General features: G+C 36.8%; 1 protein-coding gene across 13 annotated transcripts in view; it reads left to right on the forward strand.

Annotated features, from left to right (window-relative positions):
* The first annotated feature begins 1,927 nt into the window (after nt 1–1,927).
* Dysc (whirlin protein dyschronic) overlaps nt 1,928–22,326 on the forward strand; it is a 65,354-nt gene continuing 44,955 nt past the window's right edge. For 6 of the 13 annotated variants that reach the window (XM_083054749.1, XM_083054757.1, XM_083054760.1 and 3 more), the window contains exons 1-4: nt 1,928–3,924; nt 14,140–14,563; nt 15,067–15,434; nt 21,471–21,619. In XM_083054749.1, coding sequence (XP_082910875.1) covers nt 14,178–14,563; nt 15,067–15,434; nt 21,471–21,619 — 903 coding nt within the window. In that variant the 5' untranslated portion in view covers nt 1,928–3,924; nt 14,140–14,177. Of the gene's footprint in view, nt 3,925–14,139; nt 14,564–15,066; nt 15,435–19,005; nt 19,018–21,470; nt 21,620–22,326 lie in introns of all 13 variants that reach the window. The other 7 variants (XM_083054751.1, XM_083054758.1, XM_083054755.1 and 4 more) reach the window with 6 other exon arrangements.

A 22,326-nucleotide genomic window follows, 5' to 3' on the forward strand; every position in this document is an offset into this window, starting at 1 on the left:
GCGTTTTTATCACCTTCCTCGGTCGTAAAGCTACTGTGATTCGACGCCCCGTCGATTTCTATTCTTTACTCCGCCGCTTTTTATCTCCCGTTAACCCGTTTAACGATCTCATGAACGAAAACTCCTGCTTCCCTCCCTTTTTCATCAATTTCACGTATTTCCGCATCGAATATATTAGACACCGTTTATACCGGTTTAAAATACGTTAACGAGAAAAGAGGAAATGCATTCTAAAAACGGCGATAAAAAGGAAAGTCACATTTAAGGAGATATCTTAAGATCACTTTTGCTCGCTCGAGGAAGGATTCAAGATCAATATCGTGAATCGTAAGAGATGAAGAACTATTTCACAGATCCTTCGCGGCTTTTATCTTATTGAAAGATCGAACCGATCGGTATCTCGCGGAATGATTTCTCGTGGCCGACGAGTGGACTTCCGGCGTGTCGGCACATCCGACACGCGAACCTGTTGATCTCCCGCCGCAAGGTGAGAATATTCGAACTTACAGGCCGATAAAAGGGCTCCAAGTAGAACGAAATTAATGGTTTCGTCTGCCGGTTCACGACCTCCGTCCTGACAAGAAGGATTGTACCGATCATTCTAATGGCTTTACGCGATATACTCAGAAACATGATTAAGTGAAATAAAGTGGAAGGCGTACGGTTGGGTGGTCATTATTTCAGACGGCAAGAATTTATCAAGCTTTTTTTCAAGTGCCTCTAATATTTTCATCAAGTAGAGTAGCGGAAAAAATTCAAGCGAATCATTTAAAAAAATTAAACATGTTACAAACACAATAAATTATCAAATAAAGTGATGAATATTTAAATTTCAGTATATACTTTTAATTTAATTTCCTTATATTTTTAAATATCTGACTCATTAAATTATTATCATTGCATCTAACATAAGTTCTGATATTGCGACATTTAAATTTGAACACAATTTATCTTTATCCAGAGATAATTCAAAGTTACTTCCGTCAAACATTATCTCGATATGTGTTAATCTAAACGTGGAAAGAGTCACCCAGATACCTAGATTGTTATCAGCGTAATACGTTTCGCGCAAAGTGGTTCAAGGCCGAGCCAACGACGTCAGAGAAGTAGTGAACCGGAGAAATTTGGATATATGCATTCTGGCAATGGGTTTAATTAATTGATATCGAATATGAATTCCTTCTCGCCATATGTGGCAAACGATCTATACATACAGCAAATACCTCTTTACCGCAACGAATACGTCATAATTACCTCTAAAATTAAATCCGCGTCGCATTATTTTCGCAACAGATCTTTACGTCTCATTTGTCATTAATAATGTTAATTAATATTTGCGTGAAAAATTAATATTTTTTTCTCACGTACGAGAGATAGATAAATGATTGATTTGATGGCTAAATCAAATATTAATAAATAATTAATATAAAAAAACTTATTTAAAAAAATAGATATATAAAATAAACAATTAAAAAAAAACAAAATATCATTAATGAATCTAACAAATAATTCTATTTTTTATAAGAATTTATAATAATATAATATTAAAAGAAAAGATATATATATATGTATATACACATATATAATTAAAAAATTGTAATAATAAAGAATGAAATATAAAACATATAGAATATAGCTTTTTGAAGATAGCGTTATTAAGCGAGCATAATATACGACTCTCTGTCCTTCTTTTAGAAAGATCAGCAATATCGCGCCGATATCGAAACAACAGCTTCGTCGCACCCCCCGTCACCAGGAAGCTACCCTCCAATCAAGCATCGACACCCCGCGCTTGCTCGGGGGTGGTTTTCTCGGAGGCCGGCAGACGTCGCGACGTCCATCGCTTCACCTATTACCCTTCCCATCCCCCTCGACGAGCCGGTGAACTCGAAGGCAACCCCCGGCGATGAGCCAGTCGTGAGCTTCGTGCCGTGGTTGTTGCTGGGGCGATGCGCCTGGCGCATCGACCGACGTGCGCGTCCGCAGCAGCAGCAGCAGCAGCGAGTAGTGCATCGCGCGTCGCACTATTGCATTCATTTTCCGTCGCCGTCGTCGTCGTCGTCGTCGCCGTCATCGTCATCGTCGTCGTCGTCGTTGGTGCCGAACTCGCTGGAACGACGACGCTCGCACGCGAGCGCGTCGCCGCGGCCTCGAGATGAGAGACGTGAGTGCCTTCGATCGGTCCACCTTCTCTCTCTGTCTCTCTATCTACTCCTCTCTCTTTCTCTCTCTGTCTCTCTATCTCTGTCTCCACCTTCTCGAGCTTCCGTGTGTCGCGTGAAGGAATAGACAACGTAGAATTAGCCATCTTTGAAAGCTTCCGTGCTACTTTCTGTCGACTTGTGACTCTATAAGGGATGTGTGCGTTGTATGTTACCCTTCTCTCTTTCTCTCTCCCTCTCTCTAAATCGCGGGCGCTGCTTTCGCATCACCTATTCTTTCGCGGGAACAGGACTTTGTCAATCATTACACACAGAATTATTTAGATTCCGCAAATATGTGACAATAATTATATTAATTAGTTTTGTTGTTGCGTGTCGAAGATAACACACGGGTCAGGAGCAGCAATTGTCGCCTTGAAAAAATATTGCCACTGATATAAATTTACGAGGGTGATGTCAACCCTCTGGAAATATAGTGTTAGGTCTAGGGGGTTCACAATATTAAATCGCAATATTTATGATTCGAAAATTGTCTGTTAATTAGTTACAAATCAAGTTATGTATATAGTTAGGTTTCGTTGAAGTTGTTTTTCTTTGCGGTTAGGAGCTTTCAACGTCGAGAGACGTTCCGATTCTAAAAATATATATCAGCAGTCGAACTTATGTGGTAATTGGCTTGGAGGTTGTGGGGTAGCATCAAGTGTTGCCTTGAAAAATATTGCCACTGGCAATAATCGCTTGCAGAAGCTAAGATCGTGACGTGCCAGCTTTATAAATGTCGAGCTAAGTCGGAGATGCGAAGATATCTCAATATCTTTTGACAAGTTTAAGTATAAGTATGATTAACATATTTCAATTCAGCAAACCAAAATTGTAATATTCTTCTATAACAGGATTCGCGTGTCCTTATAATATTATTGCAATTAAAATTCTCATTTATCTTAATGTCGAGATTCAAAACAACTTGTTCCTTTGAAAAGCATCATACTAATAATCTATTCTGAAAGGTGAGATTATTCTATTCCCCAAAGACAAAAGATTTGCGTCATATTCAAGTTCAGAATCAAATTAGAACAAACACAACCCGAGGAAAGCTTCAAGAATGTTTCAAGAACAATCTAAATCCGTCACCCGATATTTCGGCCTTCTTTCCGACGTGTTATAATCGTTTATTGTCTTCGTTATCGTTCTCGTTCACCATCGATCCCGATTCTTCGAGAAAACCGCTGACGCGTTTCGCTAAAAATTTGATAGGGTTAAGGGCGGTTCCTCGACTCGGCCTCGGCCAAGAAGAAGGCAAAGCCTGTGCACAACCTCCCCTTCCTCCCTCTCTCACTCTCTCGCTCTCTCTCGTAACACTTTTCAGCCCTCGACCTCGTGGCCGAGGATCGATCCCCGTGACGTGCTGCGTGAGCACACCCTCGTGTAGATGGAGAAAAAAAGGCGGCCGCTCGCGGTCGCGTTAATAACTAATAACGGCCGTATGCATGTTATACGTATGTATGTGTAGTTGGCAGACGCCGACACGCGACGCCTTCCTTCTCTCGCCCTTTTTCCAGGGCCTCGCGACACTCGTACTTTTGCTACTCGTGCGAGCACGTGCCACGTGAACGTAATCGAGTGACTCGCCGAGAGAGCGAGCTATCCTCCCGGGGATAGCAGGATGGAAAATGTTTCGTGGATTATAGTGCCGGAGACAATGTTCCTTCAATGTGCTAGAAACCGCAAAAACAAAACAACTTTTCCTTCGAGAAATATTAAGGTATGGATCACTTTCCATTTTCTGAATTTCGATTCAAGAACAAGAGCATTCAAAGTATTCAAGAATATAAAAAAAGTTTTTTCATAGGCGATTACAAATAAATTATATCTTTGTAAAATTTTGATTTGAAAAAAATAACTTGAATTGATTCAAAATATTTATAAAAAAAAACACGTAATGCGTGTAAAATCATTTTCGTTTAATTTTCGAGAAATATAGTTTTGTTTTGCCAACATATACATACGCTTTTTTACACACTTTATAAAAAAGTTTGAATGTGCTACGAATAGCTTGCAAGATCTTTAATATCTGCAAAGTACGTAGTTGTAAAGTAGCTCGTTTATTTGTTACTTGATGGAGCGCACCTCGATCTTTCGACGAGAGAATAAACTTGAAAAGCAAGGATCAATGATATTTTTTTTACACGCCATTTTATATTGTAAAAAACATAACGAAGAAAAAAGTTCTACGTTAATATTGGAAATATATTAGCTATATGAATATTCTAATTAAAGGGGACAATCTTTCTTAATTAAACTTCATGGAACAGCTCGCTCTCTCAATGAATCATTCAAGTATCATAAGCTACATAAACCATAAAATATACCGACAAATATGTATTGTATTAAAAGTAACTCAAAACTTTATATCTCCGTATAGAATAAAATTAAAAAAATTTAATTATTCGCAAACATACATAAAAATATAATATTTTCGATTGTCTCGTATTATAATCTATAATTCCAAAAATTGCTCCGAAACTTTTCTTGAAATAATAAATGAGAGAGAAAGAGAGACTTTAATAATAATTTAAAAGATGTATATGTGATTTATGTTATATACATATGTTACATTTGTGTGTGGCAAGTATAACAAACTCGACGAAGCTGTCGGTTTTTTTCATCACTTTGTTAACATACACACAATTTCGCTTCCTCATCTCAGAATGTGTACATTAACAGAGCTCGAGTTGCTTATTGGACTGAATATCTAGTTTACACGGTACACGTGGCACACGTATAAACGCCACAAATGTAACTTGGACAGTTCCGACCTGTTCTGTGTCCAGTAAATTCTGAATACACGCGCGTGACACAGTGACGTTGAACGTCACGGGAAATTGGATTCGATCTCCGTGGCCATCCTCTCGCTCGGGGATGAAATATCTTCGTTGCGTATTTCCATAAAATTTAAAAAAAGATTGTCTAAAAGAAGTGCCTTGTGCACAATTTATTTAATTCCAACGAAAAATTAATTTTCGTTGGAATACACGCATTAATAACATCTCGCGTTCGGCTCTTATATGCCTATCTATATATATATTTAAAAAAAGATGTCTCTCTGACGCGATATGTACAAATATTCCGTTTCTTTGTAGATTAAAAAAATATAACAGTATTCGATAAAATTGCAAGCTATTTTTTTTGTGTGTTTTATGGATTGCCAAACTATCCTTGTCAACGCTGACGTTTTACAGTTATCGCGCAATTTTTATCCTGCTTCCTGAAAGATAGAGTTCCTTCATCATCTTTCTAAGATCTGACAGCAAATAAGGACGCAAAAATAAGTCATTGTGGAGGACGCCATCATTGATCGCGTTGCTTATAAATGTCTCTCCCCGTATTATTTATAGATGGATTCGCCGGCCGTTTATACTGGATTATCGAATGTATCGTTCACTGGATTGCGTCGATAATTTTGGATTTTTAATACAATTTTTAATATACCTTATATGCGTCCTTCATCGAAATTGATCGAAATTATCAATATACTCGAAGAATTGCATTCGGATTAATTAGATTAGATCGTCGAGTTCGCCAGTTCGATAAAACGGCGTTAAAAAAGAATCCAATGATTATCAAGTATTAAATACGCGGAATGCTCGGAGCGAAATTTTATATATACCTACACCGTGTCGCGAATGTTTAACCCAACTCGCAGCAAGTACTATGATAAAGCTCTCGGTTGCGATATCGCGATATCGTGATCCAAATAAATTACACCAGATGCTTTTGGGACTAAGTGCATTTCATAAGGAATTTACTTAGACCCGCGGACATATACGTTTCGTTGAATATTCAACATTGCGACGTGCACTGCCACGCAATGCAGTGGCGATTCGCGTTGGCGCAAGAAATAAGAGGAAATATAAGGGGGATGAAAAGGGGGAAGAAAGTGAGTTCGCGTGAAAAGATGCCGACTATTTTCCCTAAGCAATCTGTGCTCTAAGCCTCGCTTTTTACGTGACACAAAGTTGAAAAAATTAACGATTGCCATGCTGATAGAGAAAATTACATCTTTAGAATGCCATTCTAGAAAACACTATTACTTGTCTAGCAATCATTTCGTAGCCTTGAGATTTTCAATTTATTCTCTGTAATCTTAAGTCTAGAAAAAAATTAGCAAAATTGATGATCATTAGTTTACCAAGCAGGCATTTAGTTGAAATGTTCTAAGTATGCGTATATGAAAAATTATTGATTATTTAATCATAAATTGGTATAATAATGAGTTATATCGCGTCCATTATTTTGTAACTATATATTTATTAGTGTTATTTTATTATTGTTATATCTATTTATTATTATTAATTTAATCTCTCATTAAAATGTCAGTTCCATTTAGTTCATATCTATTCCTTTTATTTTCCAACAATAGCTAAATGTAATAATTAGAATAGAAAGTAAAAAAAATTTATTTAATTTATTTTTAATTAATAAATATTCCATTTACATCTCATATATATTATATCGTTTACATCTTGTAATTTTAAATCTAATTTTTCTTTCGGATTCTAACATAAGATTCGGCATATTAATCTCACAGATCTGTCCGTCGAGATAACAGCGACAAGAAAAAAAATTCAATTAACAAATCGACGAAAAAACGACATGGCGTATCGAAACATATTCATAAGCCGCCACGCGACGGCAATTTATTTCCGCGAAGCAGAAACTCGCTCTTGCCCGCATCATTCGAGATACCGATCTCGGTTCGTGACCAATTTCGCTTTTCACACTTCATCGAGCTCGTTAATCGACCCCCGGAATCTCGCCCGGCCAGCCGGACGAGAGAACAAAAATTGCCGTTATTTCTATCGAAATATGTAGTTTGAACCCTCGTTCGAGCTGTATATATATCCATTGCAAAACGGAAACAAGAAAAAAAAACGCAAAAAATAAAAAATCTTTTTAAGGAAGACGACAAATGAATTTTTCGCGAAACCCACACGGGATGAATCGAAAAAAAGATACCGATGACAGATCCCGCAAATCATCCTTCGAGTGGTGCCCTTGAGGGAGGGTCGCATTCGTGACTGAATTTGCACGCACATGTGCACGCGGCTATTGCTTTTGCACGAAACGCGGAAGGGGGGTTTTTAGGTTCGCTTCCTCGCTCGGTTGTTCGTTCGTGCAATGCACAGTCGTGCGATGTCGGGGCGATTGGGTTCGATAGGACGACCTGGCGTATTTATAGACGTATGTATGCACAATACTAGCCGTGGGCGCTGCGAGTAACCCGCGCGCAATTTGCACACATTAAACCGATCACATGTTTCGGCCGGGTAATCCGTGAATTCTATCCCGATTAAAATCTCCGATGCACTATTCAATTGTTCCCGCGAAATTGTATTTTGTAATAGTATCAATGGATTAATTGGATTAATAGAATGACTTCGTCATCTGACCGAGATTTGACATGGAAAAGAGAGGAATTTAAAGATAAAAAAAATTATTTATAACATTATTAATATTAATTAATCTGTAAAGAATAAATCTGTATTTTCTTTAATATCGAGTCAGTTTTGGCATAATTTTAATTATCGAGATATTTAATCCTTAGAAACCAAGAGGAATCGATTTTTCGACTCTAGACTGCAATGGTCTCAGCTTTCTGTTAGAATATCACTTTGGCGTATATTTAAAAAAATCTCAGTCGAGAAAAGTAAAGAGAAATCATAAAAAATTGAAAGTTCCAAGATTGTAAGAAACGCAATTCCAATTCCTATCAAAATTTGACATATTCATACGTAAATATATAGATGCAAAATTTATATACATATATATGTGTTTAAATTTCAGAATCACATTTTACCTTGATATTGCTGTGCAAGCAGTTATAGAACGCGATTTATGGGGATTGTTAAACAAACAATTTCTCACGACGACTGCTCATTAACAACGATATCGGTCAGTGTCGTCTCCCGTTGCAGCGTGAGGACGCGACGTCGCGACTGCGATCGCAATATTTCATACGGCATGCCCGCGACTTAACGATGCACTCGCAGTATTATCCACCGACGTAGGAGCGCGATGAGACTCAGGTGTCCGGAGGTGAATCCGCGCGATCGCTCCGCATCGCGTTCCGATTTCCGCGGAAATTTCCGCGTGGAAAATTCATGTCGTTCCACATCGGTCATCCTCCGTCCGCCCCTCCCTCTCTCGCCCCCTTTCCGGCCTTTCCTCCTCGCACCGCGAATGCAATATCCGCCGAATGGCGTCTGAAATTACCCCCTTCGACGTGCATGCTCGAGTGTTACGTTTAATATTGGAGAGAATCGTGGAATACTTGCGGGAAGAATGCACAACTCGCGCCGACTGCAGTTTCGGAAATTAATCGAAAGTTCGATGAAATATCTCCGCTCTTAATTAAATCCGATTTTTAATTCCCTTTTCATGCGGTGCATTCTTCCCTTTTTGCTTTTACTCTTCCAAAGCGCGGAGGTCTTTTTTCATTTCAAAAAAGGTGTTTGTAAACAATTAAAAGTATAGATCTGTTATTGGTAATTTATTATCCATTACTTGTTGCATATATGCGTATCGAGATTTGATAAGTTGAAAGTTCAATGAAAATTTTAAAAGTCCAGTGCGCGACAATCATCTAATTCAATTTTTTAACATCTCGAGAAAATTAATTACAATGTATCTAAAAATTTAATCTCTTTAAGATTAACTGCCTCAAGTCTTGAAAAAAATTGAATTACATCGTGTTGCGCCAAGCTTAATAATTTCTTTATTGCTCCACGTGCTGTAGAAAACGTCTCGATTTAAATGCTTTATTTCAGTTCTCTTAGTCTTCCTAATCGCTTAATTTCTCGGATACAGTCGGCGTACAATAATTCCGCGTTTCACGCTGTAAGGAAGGCAAACACTTAATGCGCTGCAGCAGCTAACAGTGCATCCGATCGGTTCCTTTATCGGAGCGATGCCTATGAACCAGAATTATTTTTAGAATAACCGGTATATATACGGTCAATAGATGCCGATGGTGGATCAGTTCGACGTGACGTGATGGAGTGCAGTTAAAAAATCGTTAATTGACTCGAACAAATTCCGGACTCTGGCCGCGCAGAGTTACCGCAAAATTCAACGCGCTTCATATTTCGCTCGATAAACGCGACGACGGATTTTTTTGGAGAGGAAGACGTTTAAAAATGTATCTAGAGAGATACTATACCTCTTTATAAATTATTTGAGCAGAATTGTACACGTGTATTTTAATGTTTAAAATTGCCGGAAATGGATTCGCGACATTTTTGCGGCATGCAAGAAGAAATAATATAAAAATGGCAAAAGATTTTGCGGTTAAATAGCTGAGAGGTTTGAAATTTCATGGGTATATAGAATCATCCTTTGACTTTCCTTTATACGACAAGAGGAAGAAGAATTCCGCGCTTACGCTTCTGCGGAATAGTTTCCGAGAGAATCGACGACGTCCTTATTTCGCTCCGTCGCCTCCGTCTGTTCTTGAAAAAGCCGAGAGAATCGCGCGAGAGGATTAACTGCAATCACAACGCCGGCGATTGTGACGTGACGGGAATGTAATGCAATTACATTCGAGAGCGAGTGCGAATTTGCGATTCACCTCCCGTTTCGCCTTTTCGCCTTTTCGCCTTTTCGTCGCTACAATGCAACGCGATAAATCTTTGCGAATCGCGAACACTTAACGAGCCACCGAACATATATTAAAGTATATATATATATATCGCGCGGCGAATAATGTGAATATACGAAACACTATTCCTAGCAAAATTCAGAGTCCACTAACTTGAAAAATGTTGGCTGCAAGCCATGTGTTTAAGAGTCATTTATAACGTCCAAAAAATTTATTTCCGTCAAATTATCACTTAATTAAATATCTTTTTTTTATTCTACGTATTAATTTCTATTTATTTCGCGCGATTAAAAGATGAAAAGGGAGAGAGATGTTACTTTCGCGAATCGTGTTAAATGGGTTAATTTTATTCTACTGTGTCGGAGAGATGTAACTTCATTTTCGTCGAGATTTGCATTTCTTTGGACACGTCCGACGGATACGTCTCGATTTGCATAAAAGCGCGCACTCCGCGAAAGTTTCTCTCTCTCTTTTGTCAACGTTATACAAAAATGCGGCCGAAATGTAAATTTTTTTACGATTTATCGACGAAGTGGGCGACGTCGTCGGATGTCTTTTGTGCCGCGCGCGCTACCGTGTAATCGATATACATATATCGTATATTAATCGTGGGAAAGGGGGATACACGAAAAATCACTCTTTCATATTATATATATCTCGCACACGTGCGCATGGTCGCTCAACATTTTTTGAAAGAAAATAAAATGACGCTCGACATGTGTATCGCGTCACCTTTCACCTTTATCGGGCCACTTTAGTTATCATTGGCCGCGCCGCCTCGAAAATGATCCATCCCGCGACAGTATCTCGATAAATTCACCCCGCGCGCCGTCTGAATTCTAAACACATCTCACGTAACGTAAGTTATATGTATGGTATACGTTATATATGGCGAGAAAACCACCCCGTTCCAATTTTAATCGCGGCTCTTAACTTGAAATACACGTTTTTAGTTTGGAAAGTTTAATTTACTTCGGGAAACACACATACTTTTTCAGGTATATGCGCTTCTGAATTATTTTACACTTGTTCCAGTAAGGCACATATTTTCTTTTTATTAAATTATAATATAATATGCAATGTATACATTCGTTTTCATTTTAAATCTCATGTATAACTTTATTTCTATTTATCTTAATTTTCTTATTTTAATTTTAGTTTCTTATTTTATGTGTGTATGCAGGGGAGGAGAGAGTGTAATATTTCTATCTTTTCTAAATTATTTCATTGATTTATGTTAAAGCCGCTTCTTGAGACAAACTATCATCTGGCTCCTCTATTGCACACAATTTTTCATATAGACGTAGCAGAGAGTATTTTGCCTTGGAAACGAAGAAACCGAGTCTATTTTGGCGTCATCGAGCTAATGCACGACATGAACCTCGCTTATAATAACTATACTCCGCTTTAATGCGAGCTCTCTAATCGTGGCTGTTACGTGGAACACACGTATACGTGTACTATAACCGAATATAGTAGCAAAGTTATAGCGGTCACGTCGGCCAGGTGACGTGTAATGAGAGGGGGGAGGGGAAGGGAAGGGTACAGGTGTAATGTCGACTGAATGAAGTCGGCTTTAGGTGTTCAGCCGCGGTATTGATCGGTCCACCCTCGTACATGACGGGACACACGACACAACCATCACACATCCCCAAAGTCACCCACCGCCCGCTTCTCCAGCGCGACCACCCCAGGAACGTCCGCCGGGGGCGACTTCCAACCCCGTTCTGTCCTCCCTCCCCTCCCCCCTCGCCGGCAAACGGAGCCTTTCTCAGTGTCAAGGTTGAATCGAGCCGCCTCGTGATAGGCGAAACGATTGTTGGCGAACGTGAAGAATTAGGGAATACATTGTGCGACACGAGGTATTAAGCCTGTCGAAGTAGACTGCGACCCTCTTTCTTTCTTAGGAAATGACTCAATCTTGAGGTCTCGTTGTACAAATGGCAGTGGAGAGAGAAAGGACAGAAATTTAATTCCGAAGCAAATGGAGCTCTTCAGCAATCTTATCTCATCCTTTTTTTTAAGTATAATACTGATTGTTGAAAAATGTATTGTGAGAATTTTCTTAGAGAGCTATTATAATATTACAAAATTAGTTAACTATTTTAGTAATATTATTTAATTAATAAATGCTGCTATCGCATTTTATAAAAATAACAAAATAAAAGTAAGATAAAAAGTTGTGTAGAGTTGCACATTTCGAAGTACATATTTTATATGTGTAATTAGCAATTGATAAATTCTTTCTTCATGCAAATTAATATGATAATTGCATTAAAATTACAAAAATTGATCCAATATTTTACTTAAACTTTTATATTTTGCTTAGTATTTCAGAAATCAATATTAATAAATTACACACAAATTTTACCTAATCCTTTTAAAAAAAAATTATCTTATTATTTGGAATAATTTCTCTACTCGACATCTATTGACAAATAATTTTATAAATTATTTTGATATTAATTCATTTATTCCAAGTGTTGAAAGACTCTCATAAAATTCGAAAAATTGTTGTTTTTTCGAGAAAAACGGGATGATATCAACTAAAACATTCAGGTTGTCTGTTATGTTATCAATGACGATAATCTCTGGGGCCAACTTTGGACCTTCTTCCGGCGATAAAGGAAGACTTCCTGAAACCATTAAGAACGTAACAGCGGGTTTGTCGTAGAAAATGATGCCATTACCGGAACCGCAGGTCTCACGTTAAAGATGCTATCTAGAAACGCTAGACGGTCACGACAAGGAAGTTTCTCCCCCCGCGATGGATTTAATTGTCTCGTTATTCCCGTCTCTAGTGGGAATCGATAACATAATCGGTTCGTGTCACGACAGCCCGATGATAATAGTGGAAAAAACACGATCGATTGCGGTGTAAAAATAAATCGCGAATATTCGTATACTGTCCACTGTGTGGTGAACACACACGACCTGACCGTCTGGGAAACATTCAAGTAAATGTCCTCAATCTGTCCGAAAAAAGAGTCTCAATCAATCAATGTCTTCTAGACTAGACATTTTTAATTATAAATTTTCTTGTGCATTCTTGTGCATTTCGGCGTTTAAAGTTTTACATCATTTTCTCATGTTTATCTATATTTTCTAAAATAATTTCTAGATTGTGTGTGCGATGATTAATTATATAGCAATGTAGACGTTTAATTCGCGCTCTATTAATTTGTAATTTCGCTCTATTAAATCATCATCATTATGGATAACTAATTATTGAAATTTTAATGAGGAATTAATATAAAAACGTAATTATTCCTCTAGAATACTTAAATATATGTAGAAGAAAATTTCGCAATTTTACGGAAAATTATATTGAAAATTGCAAACGGCAATTTTCTCGAAAGTAAATTTCTGTGGAAGACGATCTAGCAATTTTTAAATAAATTGCGCTAGAAAAGTGTGTGTGCGCGAGTGACTTTCCAGTATATTGACTTTTTCTTATGCGAGAAAATTTTCTACTTTTGCAGCTAAAACGTTCCTGGCATATCAATTCTGCGAGAAACTCGCGCGTTTCCGCACGACGAGGAGCGACTTCCGCGAAAGAGACCTTCGTAATAAAATTTTCAATCGCTAATGTGGCATTTGAATGTCGAGGCAGTTTCTTTGCTAACACGAAAATGTCTCCCGAGAGCCCGCGGTGTCTCCTGACTTATTTACGAGAATCTCGATCGATCTCGACCGGTATCCCTGAAATTCAGGCCGTGGCTTTTAACGTTTAAGCTGCTTCGAGCGTTCGAGTCAGGAATTGCCATGCTTAACCTTATAATGTATTAATGTAGAAACGTGCGTAAAATATCTTGTCTATTGGAGTTTAAAGAATCATCAAGTATTTTTGAACAAAGCTGTTCTATTCTGAAATAAAACGACGACGGTTGAAAAGAATTTTCCATTCAATAATTTTATATCCAGAAGTTTCATTTTTGTATCTCTTATTTCGATATCAATCTCACATTATTGTTAATTATGGAAATATAAGAACGAGTCTAAAAATTCAAGAAAATTATTTCCATATATAAAATTAAATTCTACTCTGAGGAAATACATTAAATTGAATAAGCTTTTTCAAATTAATTTAATTAAATCGGAATATCAAATCCACCGAATGTTTTACGTTTACAAACTACTTCTGAACAAAAAAATTCTTTACTTAATTATCTTCGCACAACTCAAAGCCTTAATGTCATTAATTTCGATATGAGAGGCAAAGAGAAAAGATCCCCTTTAACTCCCCCTTACTAAATGCACCCTCGCTTCTCCGCATCCACGATTAATTAACGAATCGAAATGGCGTGTCGCGGCCGACAGGTGTGACCGAAGGAGGACCGATCGCCAGCCGAGGAGGCATGGCTAGCAGCACGGAAGACTACGGTTCCGAGCTGCAGGAGTTGCAGTGGGGAGGCGGCGGTACCACAACCGGCAGCGGTGCCGCGCACTTCCTGCGCGGCGGCGGCGGCGGTTCTCACTACCTGCGGAGCGGCACCGGCGGCTGCTACGAGGCCGAGGACCTCGAGTCGTCCAGCACCGCCGCCCGTCATCATGGCGGTCAACATCGCGGCTACTACAGTCCACCCGGCACCAGCTACACCATCGTCGAAAGGCCGCCCAGCGCGCCCCATCATCACTCGTCGCATGCGACCCCCTACAGATCCCACCGGGGTCACGGAACCGCCGGAAAAGGCGGCGGCGGCGGCGGCGGCACCGGTGCCATCTCCCCGGAACAGGTGCTCAGGTATGACGCTAAAGATAAATACGTAGGCCGGTATTCATAGTCCGATCTTATATTTAAGATCGTCTTAAGTCCGAGCTTGAGATGCTATGCAGCCATTTGATTGGTTGAATGGGATCTTAAGTCAACCTCTGACCAGACTTAAGATGATCTTAAATATAAGATCGGACTATGAATACCGGCCGTAGTATCGAAATTCAATTACGTCAATGATTTTCAACCGAGGGGTGTTTCGGTGGGTTCGGCACGATATAATGTTCTCGTGATTTGAGGTGTGACGTACACGGAGTATGTTAATTAATATTATATTATTATAATTAATATTAATCAGAGAAATTCTCATAAAATTCTTGATTTTCAAGGTAAATTCTAAGAGAAAATTCTCTCTGTATACATTTTCTAGAAAATTGGATATTCCTTTTCTCTCTTTTGATTTAAATCCAAACCATCGACACGATACGCATAAATGAATGAAACAATTAAAAAGTAACTGTCGACTCTTGCAGATTGTTCGGCAACAGCGTCGCGGAACGGCGTCAGGGCGATCGTCGATCCCCGGCGTCCAGCCCGGCGAGCGTGACGGCCGTACGTGGCACGCCCGTTTCCGGTGGCTCGCAGCAGCAACAGCAGCAGCAGCAATCGCAGCAGTCGCAGCAGCAGCAACAGCAGACGAACGCCGGGAATCCGCCCACGTCGCCGATCGCGCAGCCGCTCAGTCTGCAGGAACTCACCGTAAGGACAATCACCATGACGAGAGATCCGCCGGACTCTCACCATGGCTTTGGCATCTGCGTGAAGGGTGGCAAGGACGCAGGTGAGATCCGAAGTACCTTCAGGCTACCCCCGTCGCCGTACTTCGTGCCTCGAGAACGAGGTACTTTTTATCCCAACAGCGGTTTAAACTCTCTATTCTCATTAATTTCTCCGCACTTTCTTCAGATTTTCAAGTCAAGTCAAGCCTCACGTTATTTATACAAGCCGTGTCGCGTACGTCGAATGCTGCTGTTATGGCTCCGAATTATGGCGAGTCGTCTGGTCGTCCCGTCGCGGTTCCACGGGTCGTCTAACTGTAAAGAAGTCCGACCGGCGCTTCCGCTCGGCACAAGTTCGTGTTTCACGCGAAAATTTATCCGGTCGAAAGTATAATATTTATATGCGGTAAATTGGAATTTATATCCTTTTCGCGCGATAAATCGTACGGTATCTCCCGACTCTATAATTTTATAGATTTGTAATATTAAAATTTAATATCATAAATTTGTATTTCCCTTTTATAGAGATCATTATAAATGAAAAAGAAATCAATTATATCAAGCATCGATAATAATGTTAATCTCCGTGAGAGATATGCGATGCCAATTTGATACTATATACTTTTTTAATATCATAAAATTACCATTTTAATCTTTTTTATGGTAGTACTTCTATGGTAATGTTAGTATAAAAGTTTTATATCTTAGATGAGAAGGTTTTTAGATGAGAAAAAGATTACGATTTCTCTCTCTCAATTATGGGTAATGTTAAAAAAAAAAACTGTGATACCGTACATCCAAGAATAGAATAAAAATCAACGGTCTGTTGAATAATGATCCGACTTGTAATTACGTGTAGATCCTTTATCTTTCCTTCTTTTCAAATTCAATATTTAATATCAAAGTTTCGCGAGTCGAGCGGTACGCCAGATGACTCGCTTGTCACTTATCGCTGGCAACTTGTATCTTTGATTACTGTTTCTTTTTCGTGCTGCGTGCCTAAGTCACCTCGGTTGGCACTCATATCGTGTCTCGACACCTTGCGCTTGTACGTGCTTCAGCATAAATTGGCGAACCGTTCTTGTCCTCGCGACGGAATATAATTAATATAAAATTGTCACCTTATCGTTTTCATTACTCGCGATAGCGTGTTAGATAACCAAAAGATAAAAAAATATTTATACCATTTACGTATCTATTTTTATCAAGTATATTGTCGTACATTTCTCAAAGAAACACACATAAATTATAATATCATGATTATTTTTATATTTAATTACATTATATTGAATTATTTATAGAAAAATAATTCAGTTAATTTATTTCACGTTGTTTCTCGTCTTTTTAAACATTATAAATTTTTACACCGTATCATGAAGTTTATGAAATAATAATTAAATGCAGGAATCAGTAATTATATAATCCGAAAATAATTACTGTTTACTTTACACAGATAAACGGTTCTAAATGTTTATTCGTAATACATGCGAATTCGAATCAAAATTTATACGATCGATTAACATCTACGATAGAAAATGAATTTTCTCGTCGCGAGGACGATACTCGAAAGCGGAGGAAAACATTTTCACGACCGTTAAGCATCGTTTTCCACCGTAATGACGATTGTTTGCACGCAAACTCGATAGAGAAGGAACGAACGCGTTTTGCACAGATCTCTCCCATTTCCTTATTTTTTTTCCTCCTCTTGTAGAGGTGGAATTCCGGTCGGTTTGCCGTTCGATAGTTGATGTGATAACGAGCTATCGACCTATCGAAACGTGATTGCGCCGGAAATCCAACAACCGGAGTTCGTCGGTTCACCTAATCTTTCTGGAAAATTCAATTGCCGGAAGAAATAAAAGTTTTGCACATTGATTAACAACTGTTCTTTATCATTGTAATTTATCAATCAATTCTTCTTTATCCTATCTTTTCATGCCACTTGCGCATAATTTAAAAAAAATATAATACAATAATAATAGAGAAAGAGAGAGATAATTAATTTTTTAGCAAAAATAAAATACTTAAAATTTTTATAACAAAATATAAAAAATGTTTATTATAGCGTTTATTATAGCGTTAAAATCATTTTTTTTATAGAAAAAGAAGATGCTAACTTGATTTAAATGTATTTGGTTGGTAGTCATTGCAGTTAAAATATTTAACAATAAGTATAATATGTATTAATTGTAATATTTAAATCAAATATGCGTCGTATTTAAAATACGTATTCTAAATATGGTTTATTTGACTTAAATATTTAAATATTTCAACTAAAAAAGTGATAACCAACTAAACACATTTAGACAAGTTAATGACTTTTTTCTCAATGTACAAAAATAATTCACTTTTTTCATCAACTATTAAGTATATTTTTTTCAATATATTCTCTCTAAAATTTTAATATTTTTAAAAATATTTCATAAGTCATATGTTTTTAAACACGCGTTTTCTAGAAAGATTTCTCAATTGATGAATGAGAAGGATCTGCGCGAGGCAAAAATGTACACTAGAGTGCCGTCTTAAAATCGTTAAAATAACAAAAGAGAGAAGATCCGGTTTCACGGTCTACAGCCTCTTAATCCTCGCAGTTTCAAAAATAAATCAGACTGTCACAGATATGCACACACATACCCACACAATGCAATGATCTAAAAATATTAAACTAGTTTATTGTATACGTTCTTTTTAATCTACGAATAAAATATTTTTGTGGTGTGTATTAGAAATAATATTTATATTTATCATTCGATCGCACAAATTTACATAATATATGTACATACTAAGAATATGTAAGAATATATTTTTTTATTATATATTTTAAACTTTAAAAAAATTTAAAGAAATTAGAAAAATATTGAGTTAGAAAAACAAACTACAGTGCAATGAGTCTGCAACCATGACCATTATAATAATATTGCTGGCGAGACTGCGAGTGTTAAATCTCATGCTTAATCACGCACGCGATGTTGCACAGATGCGCGCTGCGAAATCATTGCTTGACAAGCTTTATCATCACCAAGAGATCGAGCGTGAAACCACAAATTCGAAAAGACGGCTCTCAAGAGAGAACGTTTTTGCCTCTTGCACGGATCGCGACACTAAAATCCGTTTCAGACGATGCTGAAATTCCCAGAGAGTTGTACAAAAATATGTTCGCTCCTATCATCAATTTCTTTTTTTTTTTTTTTTTTCACATTATTGGGTTTTATCGTTTCTCAAGCATAAAGATCTCTATCGCGATAAACTTTAAATGCTACTAATTATTTTCTTGAACAAATTTATCTAAAATTTGGTAACTTGAAATATAAAAGCTAGAATTAATTTTTAAATTAATTCACAATTTAATTTGATTCACAACATTGCCTCTCTTGTTTTAAATATATTATAAATTGAGACAAATATTTTATATATTTATATATAAAATTGGGTACTTTCGAATAATTTATATTTAAGCTTATTATCATTTATGCTATTATATTAATAATATTATTACTAAAAATGCTAAAACTAGCGCAAGCTTTATAATTCGAGTCTAATCAAATTACTTCCGCAATAATGCTTTGTGGAAAGCTTATTGAACCCGACGTGAATCTTCCTGGGAATTTCGCCATCGTCCGCGACCAAGCGGTTAAGATCGAGAATAAGCCAACTTGCGTTGTGTCATTCTTATTTTCTGTTTCGCTGTACCAGAAGCGCAGTCAGGTAATTCAACGAGAGAAAGGAGGGTTTATAACGCATCGCACTACACGAGTATCTGTCAGAAAGCTACTTCTTCTCTCTAGACGTCTCTCTGGCACAGTTCATTGCATGAGTGTACAATACATACATACATATATATATATATATATATATATATATATATATATGCGCATTGTGTATGAGTGCGTAGAGAAGAGCTTAATCGTTTGTAACAAAGTGTACGCTCTGCGTAAAGCACAGCGTCAGAAGCAAGAGAAAAAAAATTTCAAATTTTTAAATAAAAAAAAATATATAATAAAATTCAATAATATAAAATATTTTTTTCTGCAATTTTTTAATTTGAATATAATCGTACAATTTTTTCTAAAAATAATTTTTCTATACAAGATGTTTTTTTTTCTATGCAAAAATTTAAATCGAGAATTTAAGATAAAAAATTAGAAAAAATATATCAATTTAAAAAAACTCGTCAAAATTAGCTATCAATTTTTATTGGAGATATTTGGTGATATAAAAAGTAACTATACAAACTACTTTTATCTCGACATTAGATTTGCTCTCTCATCACTCAAAAAGTTATGTCAATTTCAACTTGATGGAAATGATAATATGCACACAAACCCACAATGTCGCATGAACTGCATAAATGCAGTACCAGCGTGCTATTCGATGTACTATCATGTTTCCTAACTTTTGCTTTGACACGAATTATATCACCACACGTATACATATTATGTTCTACTATAATAAAGCCAGAGTCACATTTTCAAAAAGTAACTTTAAATTGCAAAAATGCAAGAAATAAAAATTAAATTGGTAGATTAAATTTCGGTAGAGATCTTTAAAAAAAAATTACGATATTATTTTGATATAATTTGAGTTGAAAATATATTATAAAGAGAGAGCGCACATTTTTGAGAAAATTTATCAAATCTTATTATTCTTTTCACCTGGTCGAAGAGATTTCAAATAATTTCGAATATTGAAATTGAGTTTAGAAAGATAAATCCTCGAGATTCGACTTTCAAGTGAGTCAAATATTTTGAGAGAAGCATAAAAAACCGATAAAAATATTTCCCTACATTTTTGTAATATTTATCAAGTATAGATCGGAAAAGTAAGATGGTCGTGAATTATTAGCGAATTACTCCAATAAATTCCACCTTCGCACGTTTTTTATCTGCCTTTTTCATCTGAATTTTTTATCCCACGTGGATATCGAGTAAACATTACGCGCACGGCATATTATTATATGTAATTATATTATCTTATACTCCAATTAACCGTAAAGCAAAATAAATATTAAAAATAATAATATAAATCTTGTACTTATTTCGTGCTAAAAAATATATCCAAACCGATTGTCGGGGTATATTTCAGATTCGCAGCTACAATAACTCGGAAGCAGTCGAATTCGACAAATCTCACTTTTGTTACGCTACAAAAGCATTTCTTTTTATTAAATCATTTATGGATTTATTGTCCCAGCGCGCGGATCATATTAAAAAATGCATAGAAAATTTATGAATTTTTTCGGCTTCTACCAGTTGTTATGGATTATCATTTTTCCATTTATTTGGAATAAAGTACAATCTATACATCAAACACACACACACATACACAAAATAAATACACACACATAATATATATAATATTAATATCGTAAATGCATAACTCGAGCATGATGCACATCATGCAATGCAATTAACGTTTTCTCTTCGAAAGATTTATGTGCATGCCTTTCTTTCTCTGTCACGCGAGTACATGTATGTATACACACGTGCATCGTGTCACACAGAGACGCACATCGTTTTCTCGTATTCACTTTGATGCATCCGCGTACTTTTTTCTTCATTCTCTTATTTTCACGATATTTCTACCCATGGCGTTTATCGTATCCGCTTCAACAAGTATCTCGGGGAAGTTTGCCAGCTTTACCAGAAAGTCAACTCCCTTTTACAAAGCAGTCAACAGGTTTCTCGGTACCATATATTGTCAGATGATTTATCTTCTTTTTAGTAAAAACAATATCTCTGTTGCTTCGAGACAAATTATGTTGTGTATTTTCCATATCAAAATTTTTATATACAAATTTAAAATATAATCTTGTCACACATTTAAAAATCTTACTTTTGTGTGCCGCAATATAATTTAATTTTTTATTATAATTCGCCTAAAAAAAATAAGTATATTTTTTTAATGCAAGAAATTTCATCGCTTAATTATTTTTTTTTATGAAAATATTTCCCAAAATCAAAAACACTTTGTCGTAAAATATTATTCGCGCATTACCTGCAATTCTTTTTTTCATTAAAAGCACAAAATCCCTTTTGTATTGAATGAATTTATCCGCGAGATTCGTTCGGACGATTTGTCGCGTCATGGGTGGAAGATTTTAATTGGCATCAATATCGCCGGAATACACCGGCGAGGCAGCTTACCGGTCTGATGGAAAGTCTGCCAACTGTTCTCAGGGGTGGGTGTCTACATTTCGAGGGTGGAGGAGGGTTCGGTGGCCGAACGAGCTGGACTTAGGCCAGGAGACACAATCTTGGAGGTTAACGGCACACCCTTCCGCGCGGTCACTCACGAGGAGGCCCTCAAAGTAAGTCCGCAACTTTTCTTACTTCACCGCCATCATTTTCGATTCACTTCTTGACCCATCTACCCTTCCCCCTGCCTACGTCCATCCACTATCTCCTAATTTTGGCAGTTCCATTAACGCCCGCCGCTTTTCAAGCCTTTGTTTTAACTTTAACACGAAGAGATACGAACGAGAAGATAATGAGAATTCCTGACGCATTGTTTTCTTTTATAATTCCCTTTTTTCTTTTTCCTCTCCATCTTATCTTCTTAATGTGTATTGTTAAATATTAAAAATTGTAGAACAAATAATTATTTACAAAATAAATATAGTCTCTATTTTAGTATCTTAAGTCTCACAATATATATTTCGAATCTAATTTCCGAATTAATAATATTATTTCAAATATCAGTTTAAAGTATCTTAATTCTTGGAATATATAAATTTACATTAAGATACTTTAATAAATAATTCCACTTCAAACACAAGTTTAAATTAGCCCGAAAGGCAGAATAAATTATAAAAAGTTTGTTTTCTCGTCACATTTAGATTCGCGAATGCTTTAACGTTTGCCATCTCAATGAGTGATAATTAAAAACTTTTTTTCCGGAAAAGAAGGACAAAAATGAGCGATTAGAGCCGTTCCAATTAAGAGTTTCTAAATCCGGTTTTCCAAGTAATCGCGCGAATGCAGCTTTATATTTATGACCGACCTTAAGAACCGTCTC

Source organism: Prenolepis imparis, unplaced genomic scaffold (genome assembly GCF_030444845.1).
Source record: "Prenolepis imparis isolate NDT839.2.m4 unplaced genomic scaffold, iyPreImpa1.0 SCAF_14, whole genome shotgun sequence".
NCBI classification, from domain to species: Eukaryota; Metazoa; Arthropoda; class Insecta; order Hymenoptera; family Formicidae; genus Prenolepis; species Prenolepis imparis.